The sequence below is a fragment of the Poecile atricapillus genome, chromosome 21 (genome assembly GCF_030490865.1).
Source record: "Poecile atricapillus isolate bPoeAtr1 chromosome 21, bPoeAtr1.hap1, whole genome shotgun sequence".
In the NCBI taxonomy this organism is placed as follows: Eukaryota; Metazoa; Chordata; class Aves; order Passeriformes; family Paridae; genus Poecile; species Poecile atricapillus.
The window spans coordinates 2,643,700-2,669,604 of NC_081269.1; the positions used below are offsets into that span (position 1 = coordinate 2,643,700).

The window sequence follows — 25,905 nt, forward strand, 5'->3', positions numbered from 1 at the left end:
GGGAATGGGAACGGATGGGGAACGGATCCCGTTCAGCCCCGGGAACGGAGCATCCCAGACGGGCTCCGGGAACCCCAGTGACCGCAGACGGAGCCCAAGGGATGGGGAGCAGAGCATCCCAGAGCCCCCGGTACCTCCACAGGTTATTCCCAAAACTGCTGTCCAGCTCTGGAAATTCTGATTTTCCTCATAAAGATCCAAAGCAGAAGAATTCTGCCCGGATCGTTCCCCAAACAAAACTTTGGCTGTGAACAGCAAAAGAGCTGTTCAGTTTTAACACAAAAATAACAAAACACACCACAGACGAACCACAGTGTGCCTCTCTTTTTATTCTTTATTTTACAGTTCACAATTAGAAACCTACTGATAAATTACACAGTTCACTGATCCTCGCGTTTGAGGGGTTTCACTGCCCCTTGTTGTGTCCCATCTCAGCCCAGGAAGGTGGCAGGAGGTGCCACCGAGGCCACCGAACCCGCAAGGAGCTCTCCCTCGTGGGGGAGGACAGCAGGGATGCTCCCCTAAAAACACACTTCAGATGGAAAAATATACTGCACATCTCGAGTTTACATCAGACTTACAAATGTTCTTAGGGCAGGGAAAAAACCAGAACTGCTGCAGGGCAGCCAGGCTGTGTTTGCAGGGAGCAATTACCTGGACAAACCCTGTGTCAAGGTTCTGCACCTCAAGCAGTTCTCTCCAAATCCTCCTTTCACAGCACAGGGAGATGTAAAGCCCTTCCTCAGCCACACATTTCAACATCTGCTGAACTTTGCACACGGTTGCTGCCACAATTCAATGTTTCACCACTGCTGCCCATATCCCTGCTCAGCTTTTCCTGCTCAGAAGATCCTAATATCTCAATATTTTTATTTTTTTTTTTGGCCTCTTTAGTTCAACCACCTTCTCCTGAACTGCCCAGGGTACCTGCTGGGCATCCACACAAGGGCACCACCTTGGCATCCTGGAGCAGGACAGTGCAAGACTTCCCAAGGGGTAGGGATCTCACTCACAATGAATTAAAAAGCCAAATCCAGGTGCACTTGTCAGTAGAAACTGGCCACAGGTGAGGAATGGACAGAACACACCATGTGTTAATAAAGAGGAAAAAAAAAGGGGAAAATTGCCTTTTGTTTTTGCCATCATGAAAAGGAACATTTTGCCAGTTTTCTCCTTGTATCCTCCTACAGCTGCTCACCTTTGGCACAAGGAATTCTAGGTATCACAAGTTTAATTCATAATAATACTTCAGTATCAACACTCAGCACTTACACAGCGCCTGTCGTGGTCAAAGTGCTTTACAAAAGCTCGTGAGTCCTCACAACACCCCTGTGAGGTAGGTGAGTGTTACTATCCCCATTTTCCAGGTGGGGAAACTGAGGCAGAGAGGTAAAGTGACTTGCCCAAGGCTGTACAGGGAGCTGAACTCGTGTCTTGGTGGCCCAGCTCCGGTCCCCTTGTGCAGGGGTAACACAGATGAGCTCCCAGGGCTCTCCTGGTGTAAGCCAAACAATCCAAGCCCAATTTCCCACGCTCTCTGTCCTCTGCTCTGACCAACTGACCATCCCTGACCTTCTGAAACGCTGCCTGGAGCCCAGCAGGAGCTGGACAGGGTCTGCAATCTTAAGGCAACGTGTCCAGGAGCTGCACAGAGAGCTGGACACACGCAGACCTCCCTGCAGAGAGTCTCCAGCTCTGCTCTGGGGCCCATTCTCTTCTCCCTCAACTCAGAGTAAACCCAAAGCCAAACACCGGGGCTGCCCCAACACGAGACCTCAGCCAGACCTTTCACCTGCTGCTTTTTGTAGCCCAAATGTCCCTGGAAACCTCTCCTCGTTCCAGACACCTTCGGCACGGCTCGTTCCACTCCATCTCCATCTCCCTCTCTCTCTCTCTCTCTCTCTCAGGGTTTGTGTCTCTACATAAAAATAAACTTCCACCATTTCCAGCTCCTCAGCACCAGCATTTCAACAGCACCAGAGCAATCCACATTTCCAGAAAAGTGTCAATGCATGCAAATATCACATACAGAACATCGAGAGTGCTGGGAGATGATACCAAGGATAGAGGTGATCACAAGACAGCACACGTTTAGTTTTTATTAAAAATACCAAACAACTCACTCTTACTGTAACTATGCCACTTAGATTATCATCCTAACCTGCCCAGGGACAGGTGCTTTTCCTCCAGCTAATTACCTACCTAGAAAAAAAGAGAAATATCAAGCACACACATTTATACTTCCTCAAACTTGGCAGGCATGATTCATGTGAAGGGGAAAGGAGGGCTGGGGGAGGTTGTACACTGGGGTTAGAGCAGTGGGGTACAAAAGAAAAAGAAAACATCACATGCATCATCACCATCAGTAATCAACCCCATGAAAATAAACTCAAGGTATGGATTCATAGATAGAATCAATAGATGGATTCATGTATGTCACCCACTGAAAATCTCAAACCCTAAGCACACTGAAGCTGGCAAACATCCTGTGCCACTTCACCTAGGTCCACACACAGCATCAGCAACTAAGATCAAACAAACCTTGAAAAGAAAGCAAAAGGAAGAATAAACCAGCCTGGAGACAAACAATCTTCCACAAACCACTTCCCTGCATTATTTTCAAATACATTTTTACTCTTAAGCAGTTTCAGAAAGGAGTGGGGGAGAAAGAGGCCCACTAAGAGTTTGTGGTTCTGGTTTTGTTGTTTTTTTTCAAACTGGCTCAGCACCAGCACCAGCTCAGAGAGAGGGAGAGAAAAATAATTCTTCAAACATGATCCTTGGTACTTGATTAAAACGCTGCCAGCCAGCCGAGGGAACCCTGGGCTGCCAGAGGGTTCCAGGTGGAGTGGACACGGTGCTGCTTGTGGTGCTCCTCATCCTCCTCCTCTGCTAGGAGATCTGCTCCGTGGGCCTCATCTGTATATCCCCGATCTGCAAGAGACCAGCAGGGGTGGAACTGCAATTCTGCACTGGAATTCTGCACTGGGCACTCCTCTGCTGCACTGTGACCTGCAAGGAGCCTGGTTAACTGAGCTGGGAGGAAAGCAGAGGTGAAGGGACCTGCTCTGCCTTTAGCAGGCGGCAGAAGCTCAAATGTGCACGGCAAAGGTGCAGGATGAACCTCAGGGCTCAAGCTGCGGTTTGGGCCGGCTCACAGAGCTGCCACAGGCAGGGTTTTATCTTCTCAAGCCAAGAAAAGCCAGTTATCCCCAGGGATGCAGTGTCAGGGGACACGTCCTGCTCCAGGGAGCAGAGTTCAGACACTGAGGAACCTCTTGTGATCAAAGTCTGCTCTCACAACAGGAACTCTGCTCTGCTCCTCCAGCCCAAAGCTGGCCAAGCATTTCGTGTTTCTCAGGAGGGGAGTCCCAAGGGCAGCACAAGCATCTCACACTGGGGGGAACAGGTCCAACACATCATTTGGCAGCAGCCCAGACTCTCAGCAAACCTCAGATGGCCCCATCCAAACAGGCAGAGCGTGCCCCTAGCCCTCACATTCCCCTGCCCTGCACACTCCTTCCCTGGCATCATGGAATCACAGAATATCCCAAGTTGGAAAGGACCTACAATGATCATCTAGTCCAGCTCCTGGCAATGCACAGACACCCCAAAATCCCACCCTGAGAGCCTTGTCCAAACACTCCTGGAGCTCTGGCAGCCTTGGCAATGTGACCATTCCCTGGGGAGCCTGGGCAGTGCCCCAGAGCCAGCTCAGCCTTTGCTGGGTCCACAGGGATGTGAAGAGCCCAAGCAGTGCCATCCCACACCCAGAGCAATCCCAAATCCTGAGCAGTGCCATCCCACACCCAGAGCAATCCCAAATCCTGAGCAATCCCAGAGCCCCAGCAGTGCCATCCCAGAGCAATCCCAAATCCTGAGCAGTGCCATCCCACACCCAGAGCAATCCCAGAGCCCCAGCAGTGCCATCCCAGAGCAATCCCACACCCAGAGCAATCCCAGAGCCCCAGCAGTGCCATCCCAGAGCAATCCCAGAGCCCCAGCAGTGTAAACAAACGTGATCCCTGCTAATCCCCAGCGCAGGCTCCCTGAGCTCCAGCTGATCCCGGGCGGATCAGCCAGGCCAGGGCAGCCCTCAGCCCCCCCAGCCCCAGCCCCAGCCCACCTGTACATGAGGAGGGGCACTGAGGACATAGATGACAGCATTGGCCATATCTTCAGCCTTGAGACACTGCAATGACAGCAAAAGGGCTCCGGTCAAAGGGCACCACCAAAGCTCCCCACGAGATCCCTCCTCTCCTGCCCATCCATAATGAGGCCAGACAGGGTCACTGGGGCATGTCCAGGAGGTGCAAGCAAGCAGGAAATACCCAATCCATTAAAAACTGAACAAAGGATGTGCCTGGTGCTGATAATTCTTTGACTGCTGTGAATAATCTCACTGCTGGCACAGCAATTCTGCCAGGTCAGGCAATGCCATCCTCATCAGGAATTCCCACAGGAAATCCCCTGCCACCTGCAAGACAACACTTCTGCTGCTGCTGGCACCTCTGCTTGTCACATCTTCTCTGCAATGAGGAAGTCACAGCCTGCAAAATGGCAAAGCTGACTGACACTTATTTACAGAAGCATCAAAATAAAAGGAAAACTGTAAGGAGCTGGAAGCTGAACCCAAATGAAAACCTACACAGTGTGTAAATACCAGTGGAAAATTTGAGGTTTGAGGGCTGACACTGGAGTGCACTGGGCACTCTCTGGAACCATTAGCCAGAAGATTGTTCCATTACAATCAGAGCCACTTCCCTCTGTTTCCATTCCTCCAAGTCCTACCCGAATGCTCTCATAGGTTGCAGCAGCCCTCTCGGGGTCGTTATCATGAAGTTTAAAAGCAAATCCTGTTTCCACCAGTCCTGGAGATATACACTGGAATAAAGCAGAGCACATCCTAATAGGATTTGTAATTCCCTTCCAGCAAAAGAATAAAATTTAAATAAAAATAAAAGAAAAATAAAAGAAAAAGAAAAGAAAAATAAAATAAAAATAAAATAAAAATAAAAATAAAATTAAATTAAAATTAAAATTAAAATTAAAATTAAAAAATAAAAATCAATAAAAATTAATATTAAATAAAAAATAAAATTAAATTTAAATTAAATAAAAATTAAAATTAAATAAAATAAGTAGTTTTCCTGTTATTTTCTTTTCCCACCCATTTTTTAAGGGAACAGTTGAAGTGAGCAACTTAATGATTGCTGTGGCAGGTACCTCTGGTGGGTCCTTCCCTCCCCACACCTCAGAGGGACAGAGAAGCAAAGGAAAACATTGAAAATCTCTGACTGAGCACAAAGAGCCCAGCTGAGCCCCTCCCTCTGCTGATGTGACCCTCCCCAACAAGCAGCTGCCCACTTTGTGCACCCAAAAAATCCCATCCCAGACCTTCTGTGCCTCAGCCTGGCAAAGAGAGCCACCCTTTCCCCCAGGACCATTCCCAGTGCTGTTCTGCGCCCCCTTGGCTCTTCCCCAGAGGGAAAAGCTGTGTGGCAGGCAGGGAATGGCAGCAGGGCAGAGGGAAGCAGGGAGCACTCAGCACTCACTGTGGCTCGGATGTGGGTCCTGGCCTCGCGCAGCTCCTGCCGCAGCCCCTCGGTCAGCGCCGTCACCGCGTACTTGGTGGCACTGTAAAAGTGCACCACGGACTGGGGCACCACGCTGTGCCCGTTCATGCTGGGGACAGAGCACAGGGTGCTGCAGTCTGAGACACACAGTGTGTGTCTGGATCTTCTCTCTAAAAAGTCTTTTTTCCGTTTCTTTGTTTCTGCTACATCTTTTCTGTATTTTTCTTTTTATTCTTGGATTTCTCAGCCTCCTTTGGACTGAATTCTTTTGGGATCCTCCCTCGTGGGGAGCCCTGCTTATCTCAGTTCTTATGATTCAAAGAAAACTCCCGAGCTCGTTAGAATCTTGTTTCTTGTGTTTATTAACAGGTGATCACAAAACTTAACAGGTCTCTCCAGGCTGGCTACACAAGGTTAATCTTTGCAATTTGGAACATTTCTTTCTTCTGATGGTACAAACAAGGCCTTGTGGCACACTTCGTGTCTGATGCACAAAATGGCCCTGAAATACACAGTTCTTTTATCTTTATACCTATTTTTACCCAATTAACAATAGACACATATATTATTTTTCTTAATGACCCAATGACCCATCACCTCTGTGATGCACTGCAGCATTTTCTATCCAATCACTCACTATTACCCAATAACCCCTAGGAGAAGAACATGAAGAAGAAAGAAGAAGGGACAAGGGACAACACCCTAAATCCTCCATCTTGTCTCTTGTTCTCTAAACTAACTTTTTCACCCAGTGATTTAAAAAACTTTCTAATCTACACACTTACACTTTTAGCTTTTTCTATCTAACTTCAACATTTGTTTTCATGTATCACCATGAAAACATGCTCATGAATTTCATATTATATGAAATTCAGTGTTTTTCTGGATCTTATAACTAAGTATCAGAAACAAGGGCACGCACTCTGTATTCCAGACTCCAACATGTGTGCCCTTGTCTCTGATGCCTGGCTCTGAGATCCAGGAGAACACCGAATTTCATATAACATGGAATTTATGGGCGTGTTTTCATGGTGTTACATGAAAACAACTGTTAAAGTTAGATAGAAAAGCTAAAAGTGTGGGTGTGTAGATTAGAGAGTTTTCTGAAGTCACTGGGTGAATAAGGTAGTTTAGAGTTTAAACTAATTTACAGAGCAGAAGACAAGATGGAGGATTTAGAGTGATGTCTCTTTTCTTTCTTTTTTCTTCTTCATGTTCTTCTAGAGGTTTTTGGGTAGTAGTGAGTGATTGGATAGAAAATGCAGCAATGCAGCACACAGGTGATGGGTCATTGGGTCATTAAGAAAAATAATTTACGTGTCTATTGTTAATTGGATAGGAATAAGTATAAAGATAAAAAGGCTGCACAGTTTGGGGCCATTTTGTGCCATCAGAGCCCAAAGTGTGCCAGGTTGCAGTGAATTAAACTTGTGCAGAAAGTCTGGAGAGACCAGCCAAGTTTTGTAATAACATCCTAATAAACATGAGAAACAATATCCTAATGAGCTTTGGAGTTTTCTTCGGACCCAGAGAACTGAAATAAGCAGAACTCCCTGTGAAGGAGTATCCTCAAGGAGCTCAGCTCAGAGAAGCTGAGAAATCCAGGAGTGAAGTGCAGAGGAAGTACAGCAAAATCAAGAGAGAAAAAACAGATTAAAAAAGTTACACAGGGGACACTGCTGGCAGCTGGGAGGGACCCACAGGACACTCAGAGCATCACAACAGACCCAGGGAGGGGCTGGCACAGGGAACAGGCACCGCCACAGGCTCCTCTCCACACAGCCAAAACTTCTGACCAGCTCCAGAAATCAATCTTCAGCCCTACCCCTTCAGGAGTGGTTGATATCATCCCTTTCTCCCTGGTCTGGATTATTCTTTTCTCCCTGGTTTGGCCTTGCTTGCTTTAGACCAGCAAAGATTAAGTTTGAAGTATCAACCACCACAATCCTTAAAAAGCCCACCAGCACCACAGCAAGCTTGAAACTCCAGTGTAAGGCGAGGAGGAGGAGGAGGAAGAGGAAGAAAGTCCCCATGGCTGCCCCCACCCAGTGCTTAATCCTCTCTGTGCTGCAGGAAAGAGCAGGAAGCCCCCGAGATTGATCCCACATCCCTTATTCACCTGTTAATGTTAATTATGTGTCCATCGTCAATGTTTCTCTCCTTCATGGACTGATAGGCCTCCCGGGTGCAGATGCTCACAGCCATCACATTCACCTGAGGGGGGAGAAAAGAAGAAGAAATTAAGGCCAGCACCCCTTGATTTGCCCCTCGTATGCCCAAAATCTGGGATATCAGTTCCTGTCCCTGGGCAATTCCCAGAAAAACCCAAAGAGGGAATTGCTCCTCCTCAAACCCCACACTTGAGCTGGGGGCTGCAGCCACAGGGGCAGGGGGTGCACAGACACCCAGGGAGAGCAGAAATAAATGGAGTTGGTTGCTTTAGGGGCAAGTGTGAGTGTGAAGCCCAAAGGCAGGAGAGCAAAGGCCTGTGTGCCCACAGGCAGCACGGTGGGCAGGAGACAGAGCTGCCTCTGTCCAGCACTGAGCACTCTGGCCTTTGGGCAGCTGGCAGGGCACTAAGAGCAGGTAATTAGGTCAGCTCCTAATGAGGAAATCCCCAGGTCCTGCCTGTCAGAGCACCAGAGGAGGCACCAAAAGAGCGGCCAGGCACAGGAAGCAAAGATCACTTTGTGCCACAGGGAGCACCAGAGTGGGCAACTCACCCTGGGGGTGTGGAAGCCACCGATCTGTCACTGCCTGCTGACATTTTCCTCAGCCCTCAGTGGCAATTTACCCAGCCCTTTGGGATCCAGAGCATTCCAGGCTCTTGCTCTTTGGACCAGCACTTCCCACTGCCCTGGCTTGGTTAAACTCGGTCCTATCACCTCCACAAGCATCAATGCATGGCTGCATTCCCTGACCATAAAACAGAGTCAAAGCTGCTGGGAAGATAAGGAGAAGGAAATTATCCCAGCTGGAATACAAAGGGCCCAGAGGTACCTGCAGGACTGATGAGAAAGAATCTCAGCAGCAGTGCTGATGGCTCAAGTGGCTGAGATCTGGAAGGGGTTTTGCTGAAGGCCTCCAGAAAGGATGTGACCATCCCCTGGCAGGTCCTGGCTAACACTGGGTCACTTTGCCAGCTAAATGAGCAGCCCAGAAGGGTCTGAACACACAGCAGTGGGTGAAATCTCCGGGAAGAACTGATTTCCTGATGAATCAGAAGGCAGGTGCCACTATAAATGGGTGGAGCAGCAGGAACGAGGCCAACAGCGAGGGATGGAGATGGGAGAGGGCTGGGGATCAGCACTGGGAAAATAACTAACAAGAATGGGGAAGAAAAGGTCGGACTTGATGGCACAAAAGGACAGGCAGGAGAGAGACACTGGTTTGGAAAGAGATGGAGCAGAGAGATGCAATTATGGAGCAGCACAAAGAGGAGCGGGGTCAGCTCTAGGATCTCGGTCACTGCTTTTGTCTGGTGTTTTTATTCCCCAGAGGCCATCCCTGAGGGCTCTGTCTTGGCCAGAGATAAAAAGGGCGTTTATCTGATCCTGGGAGTACCCAGGCAACACAAGTGGAGTCATCACCCCCATGCAAGTGCACTTTGGTCAAGCACGGAGTCACTGCTGGGCACCTCGGCCATCACACCTGGAGCTGCAGAGATAAATCTTTAGCCTGAATTCACCTGGGCTGTGTGAGGAGGAAAATGAGCAGAGAAAGCAGCAGAAGGGCCCCTCAGCACTGAAGCCCAGAGCAGGGAGGGCACGGGAAGGCTCTGGGATTCCTCAGCAGGGTGTCAGGGAAGGCAGGAGTCACCCGCTCCAGCCTGACCCAGTCCTTTGGGATATGGATCTGGGCAGCTGCTGGTGTAAAACCCTTCATGCCAAACAAGATCCCTGCCTCAGGATGCCTCAGCCCACCAGGCAGCTCATTTTTGGAGCAGTCACCCCAACTCCCTCTCCTCTCCAAAGGCCACTAGAGGGTAACATCACCCCAAAGCCTGTGACTCACGGAGCAGCCATTCCCGGCCTGGGCAAAGTTACAAGATTTTGACAGCTCCTGGCAAAGCAAGATCCCAATCAACAACCACATGGGAAAGTCCAGAGCCCTGTGATAAAACCCCACAGTACAACAAAACAACTGGCTGGAAGGCAGCTGAGCTGGGATGGCCCTTTCCCACCAGCACAGACTGGTTTTTGGGGTGAAATCCCATTTCAAAATGCAGAACAGGCACTGAGGAACCTAAAAACACGCCTGGAAAATGAGCAAGTCTGCATCACCCAGAGGCTGCTGTTACAAATATCCACATCAGATGTTTTTCTGCCTCCCTCCTATTTTAAGGAGAAAAGGTTCAAAGGTCCCTTGGCAAGGATGGCCAGCCCACCTGGGCCCTGCTCAGTGCCCAGGCAGCAGCTCTGTGACAGAAACCACGGTGCCACATTTCCCAGCAATTAACGAGCTCCAACTGCCAGATCAGAGAACATAAAAGATCCTGTTCCTAGAAGTGCTCAGCATTTCACTTTCCCAGAATCAGCCTTTTCCAAGGCATCCAAACAAGTGCCCCAGCCCCAGAGCACATATGGAAACGCAGCTTACAGCAAACATATCCCTGCACAGATGGCTCAGAAAAGCAAGAAGAACAGAGCCTGGCTTGTCAGTGAATAATGCCAAGAACCAAACCCATTCTGTGTTTAGAGGATGTGTGCTGCAGCCCTCTGCGCCCTGAGCAGGGAAAATGGGAAGTTCAGTTTGAATTCCTGGCTGGAAAGGTCAGTGGGTAAAGCGTGAAGGAGCTGCTGCAGCCCCAGAGGCTCAGTGTGTACACAGCAGCCAGCCCCAGCTCCTCCTGCAGAACAGGACTTTGCTCCAGCCTCACAAAGCAGTGAGAAGATGGGGGAAGCTGTGAGCCAGGGGAGGATGGGCTCAGAACCTGCCTGAGGTGACACCTTCCCTCCTGCACCCACGGCAGATCTGCTGGCTGGCAAGGCAGGGCTCTGTAAAGCAGCACATCCACAATTCCAAACATCCTGCAGCCTGGGGAGAAGCAGCTCCCACCTTGGGAATAAACAGCTGACAATAAAGAACCAGAACATTAGGAAAGGAGAGGAATAAGTAAATTATAACATGGTTTTGGCTGCTAGATATAGAGCAAGAAGGAGGATACTGAGAGGGGAATCTGGAAGGACACGGAGCCTCAAAGCTCATAAAAAATGCATGGAAGCAAAAATCAATTTACCAAAAAGGAAAAAAACAGCCTTCAATTTAAGGCCCTAATGCCTCCTAAATCGATGGCTCCATGGCTGTTTGGAAACTTTTCCCATCCTGCAGCCCAGAGGTGCCTTGGAAGTCTCCAACAGCATCTCCCTGCTCTCCAAGGAAGCTTGGGAAGAATCCTCCCTGCTGCCACACAGCTCTGCAAAGCTCAGTGGCCCGTGAAAGGTGCTGGCAGCCCTCCCTGTGAGGGAAGGGGCCTGGCCAGGGCTGCCCTGGGGCTGGGTGTCCTGGGGATGGGTGTCCTGGGGCTGGGTGCCCTGGGGATGGGTGCCCTGGGGATGGGTGCCCTGGGGATGGGTGTCCTGGGGATGGGTGTCCTGGGGATGGGTGCCCTGGGGATGGGTGCCCTGGGGATGGGTGCCCTGGGGATGGGTGTCCTGGGGATGGGTGCCCTGGGGATGGGTGTCCTGGGGCTGTGTGCCCTGGGGATGGGTGTCCTGGGGCTGTGTGCCCTGGGGATGGGTGTCCTGGGGCTGGGTGTCCTGGGGATGGGTGCCCTGGGGATGGGTGCCCTGGGGATGGGTGTCCTGGGGCTGGGTGCCCTGGGGATGGGTGCCCTGGGGATGGGTGCCCTGGGGTTCTGGCTCTGGGGATGGGTGCCCTGGGGATGGGTGCCCTGGGGCTGGGTGTCCTGGGGATGGGTGCCCTGGGGATGGGTGCCCTGGGGATGGGTGTCCTGGGGATGGGTGCCTGGGGCTGGGTGTCCTGGGGCTGGGTGTCCTGGGGATGGGTGCCCTGGGGTTCTGGCCCTGGGGATGGGTGTCCTGGGGCTGGGTGTCCTGGGGCTGGGTGCCCTGGGGATGGGTGTCCTGGGGATGGGTGTCCTGGGGCTGGGTGTCCTGGGGCTGGGTGCCCTGGGGATGGGTGCCCTGGGGATGGGTGTCCTGGGGATGGCTACCCTGGGGCTGGGTGCCCTGGGTGCCCTGGGGATGGGTGCCCTGGGGATGGGTGTCCTGGGGATGGGTGCCCTGGGGCTGGGTGCCCTGGGGATGGGTGCCCTGGGGATGGGTGTCCTGGGGATGGGTGTCCTGGGGATGGGTGCCCTGGGGATGGGTGCCCTGGCAGGGGGTTCTGGCCCTGCAGAGCCCCCCAGCCCTGCACAGCCTGGAGACAGCGACATGGCCAGCAGGCACTGCCATGCAGCCACACAACAGGGCACAGAACAAAAGGGGAAATTCCACTGAGCTGTTTCTACCCCTCAGCAGCAGAAAAAAAAAATAAAAAAAAAAAAATAAAAAGCAAAGCCCAGACTTGCCAGGCTGCCATTGCTGGGATGGGTGAGGCATTGGGCTCTGGAGCATCCCAGGGCTTTGCCTTTATGTTTGAGCCTTGTTCAATTAACACAGAAACCAGGAGCCAAGCCAGCAGCTGCTGGGAGGTTGGTGAGAGGGAAATATCTGCCAGCACAGGGAGAAAGCTTGGGTGTCTCAGGCTGCTGCAACAGCGTTTTTGCCAAGCAGAGAGAGCAGAGAGAGCCGTATGGATCATCCCTGGGAATAAAACATTTCCCCAGCCTGGTTTCCTAACACTGCCCTTGTGGGGTCACCCATCCCACCCCAAAACAGCCCCCAAAAGCAGGGGGACCCCACAGACTCCCAGACTTTGAGCCACTGTAAGCACCAACACTGACTGGAGTGTCTCACACAGGACAACCCCCACCTCAAAATCTTTCTCCCTAAAAAGGTGGAATGTCAGATAAAGGGAGCACTTCCAGCTGAGCAGCCAGGGAGGGGAATATGGACTGGGGAAGCTGGGAAAAGCCACAAGTCCCCCAGCCTGCCCACCTGACAAAAACAAAGGAGCACGAGGGACACAGCATCCCTGAGGGATCCACACACGACACGGTCCCAGGGGCCAGGACAAGGAGTTTCCAAGGCCCAGGTGACCCCCAGGGCCTGGCTCAGAGCGAGCCAGGACCCTGCTGAACACCAGCTCAGCCTCAGCTACACTTCACTTCATTTTCTTTAAAGCCTCCATGGCAACCGGGGCCGGGGAGATGCGGCTGTGCAGTGACCCAGGCTGGGCAGCCCACAAAAGCCTGGCTGGGCAGACAAAGCTGAGCTGAGCTTGCTTTGGCTGCAGTCACAGCAGCCAGCAGCCAGGCCAAAATCCTAACAAGAACTTAATTAGCCAGGATATGGCAGCTCCTGCCCTGGCAGCAGGAGTCTGAAGTCTCAATGTGCTTCTCTGTTTTGCTTTACACGGCCCCCAGGAGCAGCCTGGAGGAACAGCCAGGGGAGCTGACACCTCCCAGCTGGCTCCACTGTTGGACACGGGGGCCCTGAGCCCACAGCTTCAAACAGCTCTTCAGACACGTCCTTCCCTTCACCAGGACAAGCTCTCAGAGCTGCTGGAGGTGCCACAAGGACTACTCACAGCCCTGAGCTCCACTCCTCCTCCTGCGAGGGAAACGTTTCCGTGCATTAGAGGAGGTGGCACAGGAGGGGAAATCACTCCATGAAAAGCTCCTGGTCCAGCACCTCGCTGGCCAGAGACATTTCAAGGACACCCAAACTATCCTGAGGTCCCACAGCTGTGGCTGCCACTGCAGTGTTCAGAAAAAGGCCCCCAAATTATGACAAAAAATGATGAAGGCACAGGAAGATGCCCAGCAGCACCTCAGGACAGCAGGACCCAGGGAGAAGTTGTGAATGGGATGGGCCATGTGCATTTCAGCTCCCATTTCACCACAAGAAATGCTCTCATTCACATCCAGCCCTAACCAGATTAGGGCCAGAAAATTAAGCTATAAAGACAAAAAGCATTACAGCTTTTTAAGCCAAAAAGAATCTGCCCATTTCTACAACCCACTGCCACAACTAACAGGATTAGCTGCAAAACCCAGCGCCTGGCATTCAGTTTCCTGATTTATTGAAGAAAAAGAGAAGCAAGGCTCTTCTCCCTTCAGAAAGCCAGAGAGCTAAAGGAAAAATGCTGCTGTGTCTCCATCCTCCAAGGTGAGGGCTCAGCAGCAGGGCAGGACATCCTTCCACTCCCCAAACAGCAAAACTGGGCTTCGTCAGAGCAGGCTGGGGAGCAGATCCTCAGCTCTGAAATGAGTGGATGGTGGCCAGAAGAGACAGAAAAGTGGCCCAGCTCCTGCTCCCTCTGGGGAATACTCACATCTATCATGGTTCTCCAGCCCTCTGTCTTCCCCGAGAGCAGGGGCTCGGGCCGGGCCAGCCCCGCGTTGTTGATGCAGACGTCCACACCCTGGTGAAGGGTCTTGATGGCCGAGAACATGGACAGGATCTCCTCCTCGTTGGACAGGTCACACTTGTACGGGATCAGCGTGCCCGGGTAGCCGGCACTCTGGCACTCAGCTGCCAGCTTCTAGGGGAGAGAGAGAGGCAGCAGGGAAACAGCCATCAGGAGGGGAAAAAACAGCCAGCAAGAGGGGAAAAAACAGCCAGCAGGAAGGGAAAAACAGGCAGCAGGAAGGGGAAAAACAGCCAGCAGGAGGGGGAAAAACAGCCAGCAGGAGGGGAAAAAACAGCCAGCAGGAGGGGGAAAAACAGCCACCAGGAGGGGAAAAAACAGCAGTCAGGAGGGGGAAAAACAGCCAGCAAGAGGGGAAAAACAGCCAGCAGGAGGGGGAAAAACAGCCAGCAGGAAGGGGAAAAACAGCCAGCAGGAAGGGGTAAAACAGCCAGCAGGAGGGGGAAAAACAGCCAGCAGGAGGGGAAAAAACAGCCAGCAGGAAGGGGAAAAACAGCCAGCAGGAAAGGGAAAAACAGCCAGCAGGAAGGAAGGAAACAGGCAGCAGAAGGATGGGAACAGGCAGCAGGAAGGAAGGAAGGAAACAGGCAGCAGAAGGATGGGAACAGGCAGCAGGAAGGAAGGAAACAGGCAGCAGGAAGGAAGGAAACAGGCAGCAGAAGGATGGGAACAGGCAGCAGAAGGATGGGAACAGGCAGCAGAAGGATGGAAAGAGGCAGCAGAAGTATGGAAAGAGGCAGCAGGAAGGAAGGAAACAGGCAGCAGGAAGGAAGGAAACAGGCAGCAGAAGGATGGGAACAGGCAGCAGGAAGGAAGGAAACAGGCAGCACAAGGATGGAAAGAGGCAGCAGAAGGATGGAAAGAGGCAGCAGAAGGATGGGAACAGGCAGCAGGAAGGATGGAAACAGGCAGCAGAAGGATGGAAAGAGGCAGCAGAAGGATGGAAACAGGCAGCAGAAGGAAGGAAACAGGCAGCAGAAGGAAGGAAACAGGCAGCAGAAGGATGGGAACAGGCAGCAGGAAGGAAGGAAGGAAACAGGCAGCAGAAGGATGGGAACAGGCAGCAGGAAGGAAGGAAACAGGCAGCAGGAAGGAAGGAAGGAAACAGGCAGCAGAAGGATGGGAACAGGCAGCAGAAGGATGGGAACAGGCAGCAGAAGGATGGGAACAGGCAGCAGGAAGGAAGGAAACAGGCAGCAGAAGGAAGGAAACAGGCAGCAGGAAGGAAGGAAACAGGCAGCAGAAGGATGGAAAGAGGCAGCAGGAAGGAAGGAAACAGGCAGCAGAAGGATGGGAACAGGCAGCAGAAAGGAAGGAAACAGGCAGCAGAAGGATGGGAACAGGCAGCAGAAGGATGGGAACAGGCAGCAGAAGGATGGGAACAGGCAGCAGCCCCCTCTCCCCATGGAGCAGCTTATCCAGCCACATCCTGAGAAACACACCCCAGGGCTAACACACCCGGGCTGAAAAGCAGGCACTGGGGAGGAATCACTGTGATGCTAATCAAGAAAAAGGAGATATCAATATCCAGGAGAAGCTAAGAGCTTCAGCCTTTAAGTTATTGAACTTGAGGACACGCTCAGTGCTCGTCCATCACCCTGGGCAATCCCGCTCAAGGTGAGCGGTGCTGGCAAAATACAAATAAATCCTGCCCTGGCACCAGGCTGTGAGCCTGCCACACTGGCAAAGGATGTGCCTGACAATTCCTCGCTAGCCACGACCAAGAATTACTCCAAATATCCCAAGCTTTTGTCAGGCTGGGTGACACAAAGCCAAGGAAAGGCCGGGAGCAGCCGCCACCGCATGTCCCGAGGATGCCCTTCACCCCTGACACTAATGAGAGGCAGCATCTCCTCCCTGATGTGTCCCAGCAGTGACAGGGCCAGCTCCCAGCGCCAGGCAGGAGCCACATGATGTCTGGTTCCTCGGGGAGATGGACTCTGCCTCCAAACCTCCACCAAATCACTCAGACGCCGTCGCCCGCAGCGGCGTCACCGACAGTGACATTTCAGAGGGTGCAATAAAGCCCTGCTCCTGCCAGCCTTCCCACTCCTCCCTGCATTCCAAGGACTGCAATTCCCAGCTTTTCATGAAAGGAGGAGCGAGGCCCAGTGCAGGAATCTGCTGGAAGTGGCTGCACATGAAGGCAGCTCCGAGCTCCTGCCCTGCAGAGGGACAGACCCTTCCCTGCACCCCAAACACATCCACTGGAAGCGTTCTGGGGCGAGTGGCTCTGCCTGGTGAAGGATTCTCAGTGTTTCCAGTGGCTGAGCTAAGCCCTGAGCTGCAGCTTTGCTGCTTTACCTTTCCCAGAGCCCAGCAGCTTTCACAAACCACAAGCCAGAATCAGCCCAGGCTGCAGCTGTGGCTCAGGAGCTGCTCTCCTGGCTCTCCTGCCCGGTTCCCAGCTCAGGGAAGGCACTGCAGGAACACAGGAATGATGATTATTGCTCCCCAGCACCGGGAGAGACAGGGACGGGTTCAGATCAATCCATCCCAGCAGCGTCAGGATCCCCAGAGAGCCCTGAGCTGACAACATCCCTGCCTGAACAAAGGTGCCCCTGGCACTGAATCCTGCCTCCCTGTGCCCTCCTGGGGCTGCCTGCACTTTGCCATGCAGGAAACCTTGTGGATGATGTGCTGATAGGAGGGGAAAAATGTATTCCCTTTCACCATTGGAGCACACGCTAAAAAAAACAGTCAAAGGGGGGGAAATGAGCAATGCAAGAGCAGCATTTAGAAAATTCACAGCAGTATGAAGGGCTGCTGGAAGGTTCTGAACTGCTCCAGAGATGGGGCCTCATTCCTGCGAAGGAGGGGAAAAGGAGCAAAAGGAGCACGAATTGGTGCAAGAGTGCGAACCAGGCAATGCCAAAGATGTTCAAAAATGAGAAACACGAGCACAAGGGGCTGGGAGGAGTCTCCCAGAGCAGGAACAGTGCCAGGAGAGCTGGCTGGAGGGAAGAGGGGCCCATCACCATGGACAGGAAAGGACACACGAGCTCACTGACAGCCCAGAGGGACACAGGAGGTTTCACAGCTCCGCTGCCATCTCCGGCTGCCGCTTCCAGCACTTGGAGAAACATTTCCCTGCTCAGTCCAGCCCCTCAGTGGGGACACAGACGAAGGAGCAGAGGAAACAAGGGATGTGATTTGCTCTGGGATGGCCCTGCTGGAGCAGGGAGGTTGTATCAGATGCCCCACCGTGGTCCCTCCACAGGCATCCACGGGGCTGGAGCTGCCCATCCTCTGCTCCCAGTCAGCCTCCAGCTACTCCAGGAGAAGGGACTTTCTCCCTGGGAGAAAAGCTGCTCTGACACAACTGGCCAGGGAAATCAAACCTCTCTCAAAACCTTTCCTTCCCTGTCTGGTGTCTCACTGCCTCCAAGGAGGCTCAGCACAGATCCTTTCATCTCTCAGGCTGCACTTGTGCTAACAAATTCTCTTTGAAAAGCAGGTGCTGAGCACTGCTGACATCCAGGCAGGGCTGAACGTGCTTCAACCATCTACAGATAAAGAGTCATCACAGACTCTTCAAAGAAACATCAACTGCGGGCAAGTTTGCAAGAGACTTTTGAAAAGCAACTCTCTGAGCTACAGAGCTGGCAGAGTTTTTTTGAGAGCATCCATTAAGTCACTCAAGTGATGCTCATCCCACTTTGAGCACACCACAAGGAAGAAAGAAAAAATGAGAAAAAAGCAGGTTTTCCATCTTTCACAAACAGTTTGAGAGTGACCAGGTAATGCAACAGCAATACAGACGAGGCCAGTGCAAGTCCTGGCGATGGAAATCTGAAATAAGAATTGTTTGGGTTGGAAGGGACCTTAAAGATCATTCAGTTCCACCCCCCTGCCATGGGCAGGGGCACCTTCCACTATCCCAGGTTGCTCCAAGCCCTGTCCAGCCTGGCCTGGGACACTTCCAGCATCTCTGTACCACACCATCATCTCTGGATGCTTGGAAATGGACAGCCAGGTGCTCCCAGTCTGAAAGGATGCCTCACATTTATGGGATGGGGTTGCTGTGTTCAGAAAGCACCAGTTCTCCCCAGAAAGGGTTAAATGCTCTTTGTGCATACACTGTGAGTGCCCTGCATTCACATTCAGTCCTGGTAAAATGGTTTTACAGAACTAGTTTATATAAAAATGTTAAGGGACTCTAAAGAGGAGGGAGAAAGAGTCAAGGAGGGTTTTATTTGGCAGACCATCCCATTAACTTCAGAAACATTTAGTTCAGAGAGATTAAAGCTAGAAGAAGCCATTAGGTAATTTTTAATCTAACCTGCCATTCATCACAGGTACTTGTGTCCTACTGACTGAGCTCATGCTTGAACACAGAACTGCACCAAGAAACCAACTGGAAAAGCACCAGAGTCACCCCAATTACTTTTGCTACCTAAAGCAAATGAAGGAGAAAAATTCTAACAAACAGCATCACAGCTGTGAAAGAAAACTGGGGGATTACAGACCCTTTCATTCCACTGATTGGCAAGTCTGAAGCTGCTTTTAATTAAGATTTAATAACAGTACAACAGCGTAATAGAGATGTACAGTGAATAAAGCACTAGGGTGGGGCTCATTTATTTATTTCCACAGCGCTCTGTGACCATGAGAGAGATTCAGGGAGATTCATCTCCCTGCCAGATGGGGAGAATCACACCCAGAGCTGTGGGTACCTTCTAGCCCATACAATCCAGGGATAAATGTTGCTCCCCATTTCTTCCCAGGCACTGGAGCCAGGCTCCTGCTCAGCTGGGTCTGGCTGAGCCATCATCACATCTCCCCAGAGCTGGGAGCTGTCCTCCCAGGCTGCTCCAGAGCCACGCTGCTCTTTTCCAATCCTTCTCTGCTCCCCGCGCTTTTCCAGCAATTAAACATCCCAGGACAGGTTTTCCTCACTTAATTTCCAATTTCCATCGTCACCCATGAGCCAAACCTGCAGAGGTCCCTGCTACCTCACTCAGTCCCTCATCACGTCAAGGCACTTTTAGTTTTTCACTTCTTGCTGCAGGCTGGCGTGGGGGAGGAGGAGCCACTGCTGTCAGTGCTGTGACAGCTCATTAGAGCGATGTCTCTGCCTTCCTCTGAGCTGTGCCTGTCCCAAAGCCAGCCTGTCCTAAGCCCAGCCTGCCTGTCCTTGAGCTCAGCCTGCCCAGGGCAGGTTCCCCTGCACAGGGGCGCTTCCCTTCCCTCCTGCAGCAGCCCCAGGGTTGTGTTTTGGGCTGGAGCTGCTGCCTGGCTGCCCATGGAGCCCCAGCAGCTCTCACACACAGCTTGGGGGGCAGAGCTGAGCCCCAGCTTCTGCCTGACACCCCCAGATCCTGCCTCCTGCGTCATCTCCACCTGGAAAAATTCTTTTACTTAAAGCAAACCCCGCCTAATCGTGCAGCAGTGAAGGTCTGAGATGCCCTGAAAATGTAAGGGGTGATCAGAGGTCCATGGCAAGCAGCACAAACCCACCCTGATTAAACAGAAATCTGAGACTGTGCTGGGTGAGTGGTGAGACAGCCAGGGCTGCTCCCAGCCCTGCACCCTGACCAAGCCCCAGCAGATGAGATGAGATGAGATGAGAACGCACCGAGAGCTCCGAGCTGGGGGTCCCAGGCCACTCCACAAGCACCAGGGGAGCACCACAAGGGCTGTCCCCGATGTCACAGCTCGGGGTGGCCTCTTCCCCTGGCAGCGCCCTCGCTGCGGCCTTGCTGCAGGGCTGGCAGAGCCCCGCGGCCACTGCAGCCCCTAATCCCCAGCAATCCTCTCCTGCAGGGCCACATTAATGCCTGGGCCTGCCCACAGCGCTCCCCGGCTCCCACACTCAGCCGCCAGGGCCTGGGTGCCATCCCAGCCCGGGGTCAGGAGCCGGGGAGCGGCCGAGGAGGCCCCAGCACGGCCCAGGCCGGGCTGGGGGAGAGGGAACGGAACGGGAGCGGGGACAGGGACAGGGACAGGGACAGGGACAGGGACAGGGACAGGGACAGGGACAGGGACAGGGACAGGGACAGGAACAGGGACAGGGACAGGAGCAGGAACAGGGACAGGGACAGGAGCAGGAACAGGAACAGGGACAGGGACAGGGACAGGGACAGGACAGGGACAGGGACAGGGCAGGGACAGGGACAGGGACAGGGACAGGGACAGGGACAGGAACAGGGACAGGAACAGGGACAGGGACAGGAGCAGGAACAGGAACAGGGACAGGGACAGGGACAGGGACAGGGACAGGACAGGGACAGGGACAGGGACAGGGACAGGGACAGGGACAGGGACAGGACAGGGACAGGGACAGGGACAGGGACAGGGACAGGGACAGGGACAGGAACAGGAACAGGAACAGGGACAGGGACAGGGACAGGACAGGGACAGGGACAGGAACAGGGACAGGAGCAGGAGATGGAGCAGGGACAGGAACAGGGACAGGAGCAGGAGCAGGGACAGGGACAGGACAGGGACAGGGACAGGAGCAGGGACAGGGACAGGGACAGGAACAGGAGCAGGGACAGGGACAGGGACAGGGACAGGGACAGGGACAGGAACAGGGACAGGGACAGGAGCAGGAGCAGGAGGAGCAGGGGCAGGAGCAGGAGATGGAGCAGGGACAGGAGCAGGGACAGGAACAGGGACAGGGACAGGAGCAGTAGCAGCAGCAGCAGCAGCAGCCCTGCTCAGCTCACACAGCTCCAGGTGACCCAAAATCTGCAGCCACACCAGCCTAATCCCAGCTCAACTGGGCACGGCCCAGGCTGAGCCCCACGGGCCTGGCAGGGACAGAAATCTGGCATTTGGCAGAGCCAGGGTGGCACAAACCCACCTGGGGAATTACTGCCAGCCAGGAAATCCCCATTGGCACTGCCCACCAGGACCCTGAGCAGGAGAGAGGGAAAAACCCAACCTGAGCACAGCCACTGCCTTCTGCAGAGCTTAAACTGCTCATAAAGCCCAGTAAAAGCACCACTGTATTTTCTTCACAGCACTGTGACAGCTCTTTTCACACCTCCCTGCCCTGGGCACTCTCCTTAAAGCCAAACCTGGCCAGAAAGTCCCCTCTGTGCTCCTGCAGAGCCCTCCCACCTTCCCAGGACAGCTGCCAGAGAAACTGAGGCACGGGACAGCCACCTGACCTTCCTTGCAGCACACACCCCCCCATCCCAGCTCTAAAACCCCAGGAAAGGCTCAGCTATTATTTATTTTTAGGGCTCTGAGCATGGTATTGCTGCTCTATTGCAAAGCCCAAGGGAGCAGGACAGCAGCAGGGAAGGGGGGGTTGCTGCAAAGTGACATCCTTAAAGCACATTTTGGGGGAGGAAGAGGAGAAATCCAACCTGGCTTAAGCCCCCCGAGTTTCAAGGCTGAGGGAAACCACGAGGACAGAGAAGTATTTGTTCCCCCCACTCTGGACAGCAATGATGGGATCTCTGCTGTTTGTCAGGGAAGGATCTGGTCAGGGACAAGTGGCAATAAAAGCACTGCAGAGGCCTTGAGCGCCCACCATCCCCGAGGCAGAGCCTTGGCCAGACACAAAACAAACCCTTCCAGAGGCCAAGGAGATGCTGAAGGTCATTGACAGCACAGGGATTGTGCCTTGGGACTGCCCTGCCCGAGCTGCTCCTCCTGCCTGGGCACTGGGAACAGCCCAAAACCCATCCTGGCTGCTGGGCACAGGGACAGAGCCACCAGGGACAGACAACATGGAACCAGGGGACCTCTGAACCATCAGGTAATTAACCACCACACTCAATTAGCTGTTAATTACCCTTCCTGCAGCACCCACGGGCTGCAGAGCCTCCCTTGCACCTCAGGGTTCATGGAAGTGACCAGAGAACCCAAAAAGGGATGCTCAGATCCCACAAGGAAGACTCAGCTCCTTCCTCCTCCTCCCACATCTGCCTCACAGACCGGGCTGCTCCAACCTGCAATCAACTCCTCGGTGTATCAAAGGCTGTTTCCTGAGCAAGATCTAACCTTGACAAAGCAGGGCCTGGTTATAAATGTTACCTTTGATCAATACCTGTCACAAATGCATTGGAATTAATTGGTTAAACCTTGTATCTTAAGCCACATTTATTGCTTCCTGCACGGCTCTGCTCTCAGCACACCAACAAAGATGGGAAAAAAAATGGATTTCTTTTGGAAGACGGCATCCATGGTGTCCCTGGTCACACCAGAGCAAGGTATCCAAGGAATCAATGAGCTGCTGGAAGATTTCCAGTGACCTGGAGCAAGTGGATTGTCCCACCTGGAGCATCTCCCAGCCCCAGCCATGCTCTGACACCATGGATGGAGGGAGAGCACCTGCCAGCACTTCTGCCATTCTCTATAAATATAAAATAAATCAATGTTAATTATTAAAAAAAGCCTAGTACCAGCATCACTGCAAACCCCTTGGAAACAGCTCCCTGTCTCCTGCCTTCCTGATGCAAGAGAAAAGCTGCAGAGTCCCTCTGAGCCAGAAAAACCCTCCCAATTCTTCCCCACCCTGGTGAAGAACCCTGCAAAATAAACCTCACATATCTCACTGAATAAAAGACCAGAGAGGGGTTTGCCAGCTGGGAGAGGAGGGGAACATTTCATCCCATGCCTGTGCAAATTCTCCCCTTTTTTGTGCTGCAAGAAGTCAGACACTAAGTAGAAATTCCTGGAAAACACGAGGAGCAGGGAAGTTGAAGAGCACCAGAGTGGCTGTAACTCAATGATTCTCTGCACCCTGGGGACCCCAGGAGCAGCAAGGGGGTCCCTGTGAGGGTGATATCTCCCAGGGAGCATTTTCCCCTCCAAGCCTGGTCTTCCAAGCTGCTAAAAACGCTTGGCTTTCATTAAAGCTCCCGACTTGGAACGCGTGGCGGTGTCTGGAGAGCAGCAAACACTCGCTGAGCACACGCCAAAAAGTCCTTGACAGCTGTTAGTACCTCCAGGCTCTGCATTTAAAACAAGCCTTCAACCTGAATTACCTCCTGGCATGCAAAAGGAAAATACAGCCAGTTTAATTATATTTTATTCCTCGATGTCTGACTGTTAAAGCTCCTGTTTGATGACCCACATGAAGAGTCTCCAGTAGCAGAAGCAGCAGGAGTGGGGCTGCTTGGGAGCAGAGAGGGAAACGTGACCAGTGGAGCCACTGAATGGAAAAGGAAAAAGATCCATCTGCAGGTTTTGGGGTTTTTTTTTTTGTGAGCCATTAACATTTTTATTTCAAAAGCCAAATAAAGACCACTGGAGTTGTGACACGGGTTTAATGCCAAACACGCAACTTTGCAAATCCTTCGTTATCTTGCCTCAAGCCCTTATCTGATTTTCCAAGAGATTAAGAAATCTTGACATAGCATTTATTGCCCGAGCTAAATCCCCACCAGACAACCTGCTCTTTCAGTCAGCTGGAGGTTACAAAACCACCTCACACAGGGGTTCCAGCCATTTCACCTTAAAAACTGCTGACTTCCATGAACTTTAATGGAATGTGATGTTTTTGTGTTACCAAGCGAGCTCTGCATTCCAGGTTTTTCACCCTACTGCTTGTCCTTTTTCCATTTCAAGCTGCCTTGGATCACCCTGGGATAGTGGAAGGTGTCCCTGCCCATGGGGGTTGGAATGGGATGGTTTACAAGGTCCCTTCCAACCCAAAGCACCTGGGATTCCGTGATCCTGTTAACCACGGCTGTGATGCTCTGGCATCACCAAACCCCCTTCTCTCCTCCCTCCATCACTGTGCTCCAGCCCTCAAATCCCCCCCAATCAAATCCCCAGCTCAACAGTTCCAAGTCTGGATCTCTTCCTATTTTATTGTATTTTTTTTAAGGGAAAGCCTGGAGGTGAATGTGCTGGAGGAGGAAAGCTCTGCTGGGCAGGATTGGGTCCAAAGCTCCCCCAGCATCCCTGGCAGGCAGGAGGTGATGGAGCTGTTCCCACAGTGACCCTGGATCCCCCCACGCTCCACCACCTTCCCCAGCGCTGCCGGGATTCTCTCCCTCGTTAAGGAAACAGGCTTGACAATAAATAAACCCAGAATAGCAGCGGAGCAAAACACAGTCCAGACACCCCACCGAAACAAATGCCAGCGCTGCAGCCGCCCCTGGGTCCCGGGGAGGAGGGAGGGAACGGGGACAAACATCAGAACTCGTGTCTGGGACACCTCGGGACACCGGGGAGCAGCACCGGGCACATCTGCACCCCGGACAAACCCAACCCAACCCAGCAAAGATTGCTCGTGGTTCAAACAAAACCCCACAGCCTCACAGCGCTGCTCCTTTTGAAATCCACGCTGTATTTTGGCCAGGAAAGGTTCAGAGAGGAAGGAAACTCACGTGAACTCACGAAGGGAAAACACAAGTTGCATTGATTTCTTTCCCAAATGAAAAGATTCCAAAACAAAATCCAAGATAAGGGCACGACTGGAAACAGCAATATTGGAAATAACTTTCTGGAGGGGGAATGGGAAGTAACAACATCCTTTGCAGCATCCTTTGCCAGGCACCCCGAGGCTCCAGCACATCCAACAGCGGCAGCTGCCCGTGGGAAAACCTCGGGAGAGCTCAGCTTTCCCTGCAAACCGCAGCGTCAAAACGCTGGGAAATCCAAAATTAGCAGCAAGCCCCAAAGGACAGCTCGCTAAGTCACGGCGGGGTTCTCCCTCTGCAAGCGGCGCCTCCGCGATACGCAATGAAAAACGGGAAAAGTTTGGCTTTTCCCAAGCATTTCTCTTCAACCCCACTGAGCAACGCCACCGATGCCAAGCCTTGGTTTCCATGAATTTTGGACCATTTATTCTCCGGACAGTCAGCTGTGCAGAGCCCTTATCACCTCGGCCAGGGAAACACAGCCCTGCGGATTGAACAGCTCTCCTGTAGCTCCAAACACCCAGGATGGCAAAATTCAACACGACTAAAACTTATTTTACCTCCCTCGGAGGAAACTTCCCAAACCGCAAATGAGCTTTGGCCACTGCGAGGCTCCGCTGGCCAAGGCAGGGAAAGGATCCCGAGAAAACATTTCTTTTAAGCATCTTTATTCTCAAAGCAGCGCCATGAGGTTTTTGACGGGGCTGTGGAGATGCTCCTTGCAGGAGCGAACCCTGCTTTAACAGGAACTCCTAAAATCGCGCTGCCTCCCGAGCAGCCGCATCCCGGAGGGGCTGGAGAGGCCCCGATGCTATTTTTAACCTCGATAAGAAGTGGCTCAAAAAAAAAAAAAAATTAAAAATTAAATAAATAAAACAAGAAAAAAAAAGCCAGCAAAAACAACAAAACCCCAAAATTGAACCCGCTCCTCGCTAGGGCACCTTCCACCCTCCCCGGGGACCGGGCTGGCGGCGGCATCCCCGGCGCCGAGCCGGGAGCGGCCCCGCTCCGCCGCGGCCTCGTGGGGAGGCGGCCCCCGCCCCGCTGCCGCCAACGCCGGTACCTCGATCTTATCGACGCTGCGAGCGCATCCCACCACCTTCATGCCGTGCTGCACCAGCGCCCGCGCCACGGCCGCGCCGATGCCCACCGAGGCGCCGGTGACCAGCGCCACACGGCCGGTCCAGCGCTCCATGGCCCCGGCCCGGCCCGGCCCCGCCACCGCCGCACAAAGCACCGCCCGCCGGGCCCGCCCCGGGAACGGGAACACGCCCCGGGAACGGGAACACGCCCCGGGAACGGGAACACGCCCCGGGAACGGGGACACGCCCCGGGAACGGGGACACGCCCTCCATGCCCTCCATCCCCTGAGTGTGCCGGGGCTCAGCCCCAGCGCCCCAGATGGGAGCGGGGTTTGGGGTTTTCCTTCCCCCGCAGCCAAGCGAGGATTGGAGGGATAAAATGGGTGTGGAGAGAGCAGAGGATGAGCTGCACGGTGAAGGGGC

General features: G+C 53.0%; 1 protein-coding gene across 3 annotated transcripts; it reads right to left on the reverse strand.

The window, feature by feature from the left end:
- Positions 1-866: 866 nt before the first annotated feature.
- DHRS11 (dehydrogenase/reductase 11) lies at positions 867-25,671 on the reverse strand. Of its 3 annotated transcripts, none has more exons than XR_009279303.1 (7): positions 25,464-25,667; positions 13,977-14,186; positions 7,696-7,790; positions 5,556-5,685; positions 4,792-4,906; positions 4,127-4,192; positions 867-2,934 (listed from the first exon to the last, which is right to left on the reverse strand). XR_009279303.1 is itself a non-coding variant. In XM_058854622.1 (7 exons), the coding sequence occupies exons 1-7, from the start codon at positions 25,593-25,595 to the stop codon at positions 2,893-2,895; spliced, it is 765 nt and encodes a 254-aa protein (XP_058710605.1). In that variant the 5' UTR covers positions 25,596-25,671; the 3' UTR covers positions 867-2,892. The 3 variants fall into 3 exon arrangements, 2 of the variants coding, with proteins under 2 accessions (XP_058710605.1, XP_058710604.1); XM_058854622.1 differs by having other exon boundaries at positions 4,792-4,884; positions 13,977-14,183; positions 25,464-25,671; XM_058854621.1 differs by having other exon boundaries at positions 4,792-4,884; positions 25,464-25,665.
- Between the last annotated feature and the right edge of the window lie 234 nt (positions 25,672-25,905).

Excerpts from the sequence above, each read along its gene's own strand:
- DHRS11 (XM_058854621.1), bottom strand. The coding sequence starts at position 25,595 with ATGGAGCGCTGGACCGGCCGTGTGGCGCTGGTCACCGGCGCCTCGGTG. Across the intron at positions 7,791-13,976 it reads GCTGGAGAACCATGATAGAT|GTGAATGTGATGGCTGTGAG; the intron begins GTGAGTATTCCC and ends CTCCCCCCTCAG. Across the intron at positions 5,686-7,695 it reads CACATAATTAACATTAACAG|CATGAACGGGCACAGCGTGG; the intron begins GTGAATAAGGGA and ends CTCTGTCCCCAG.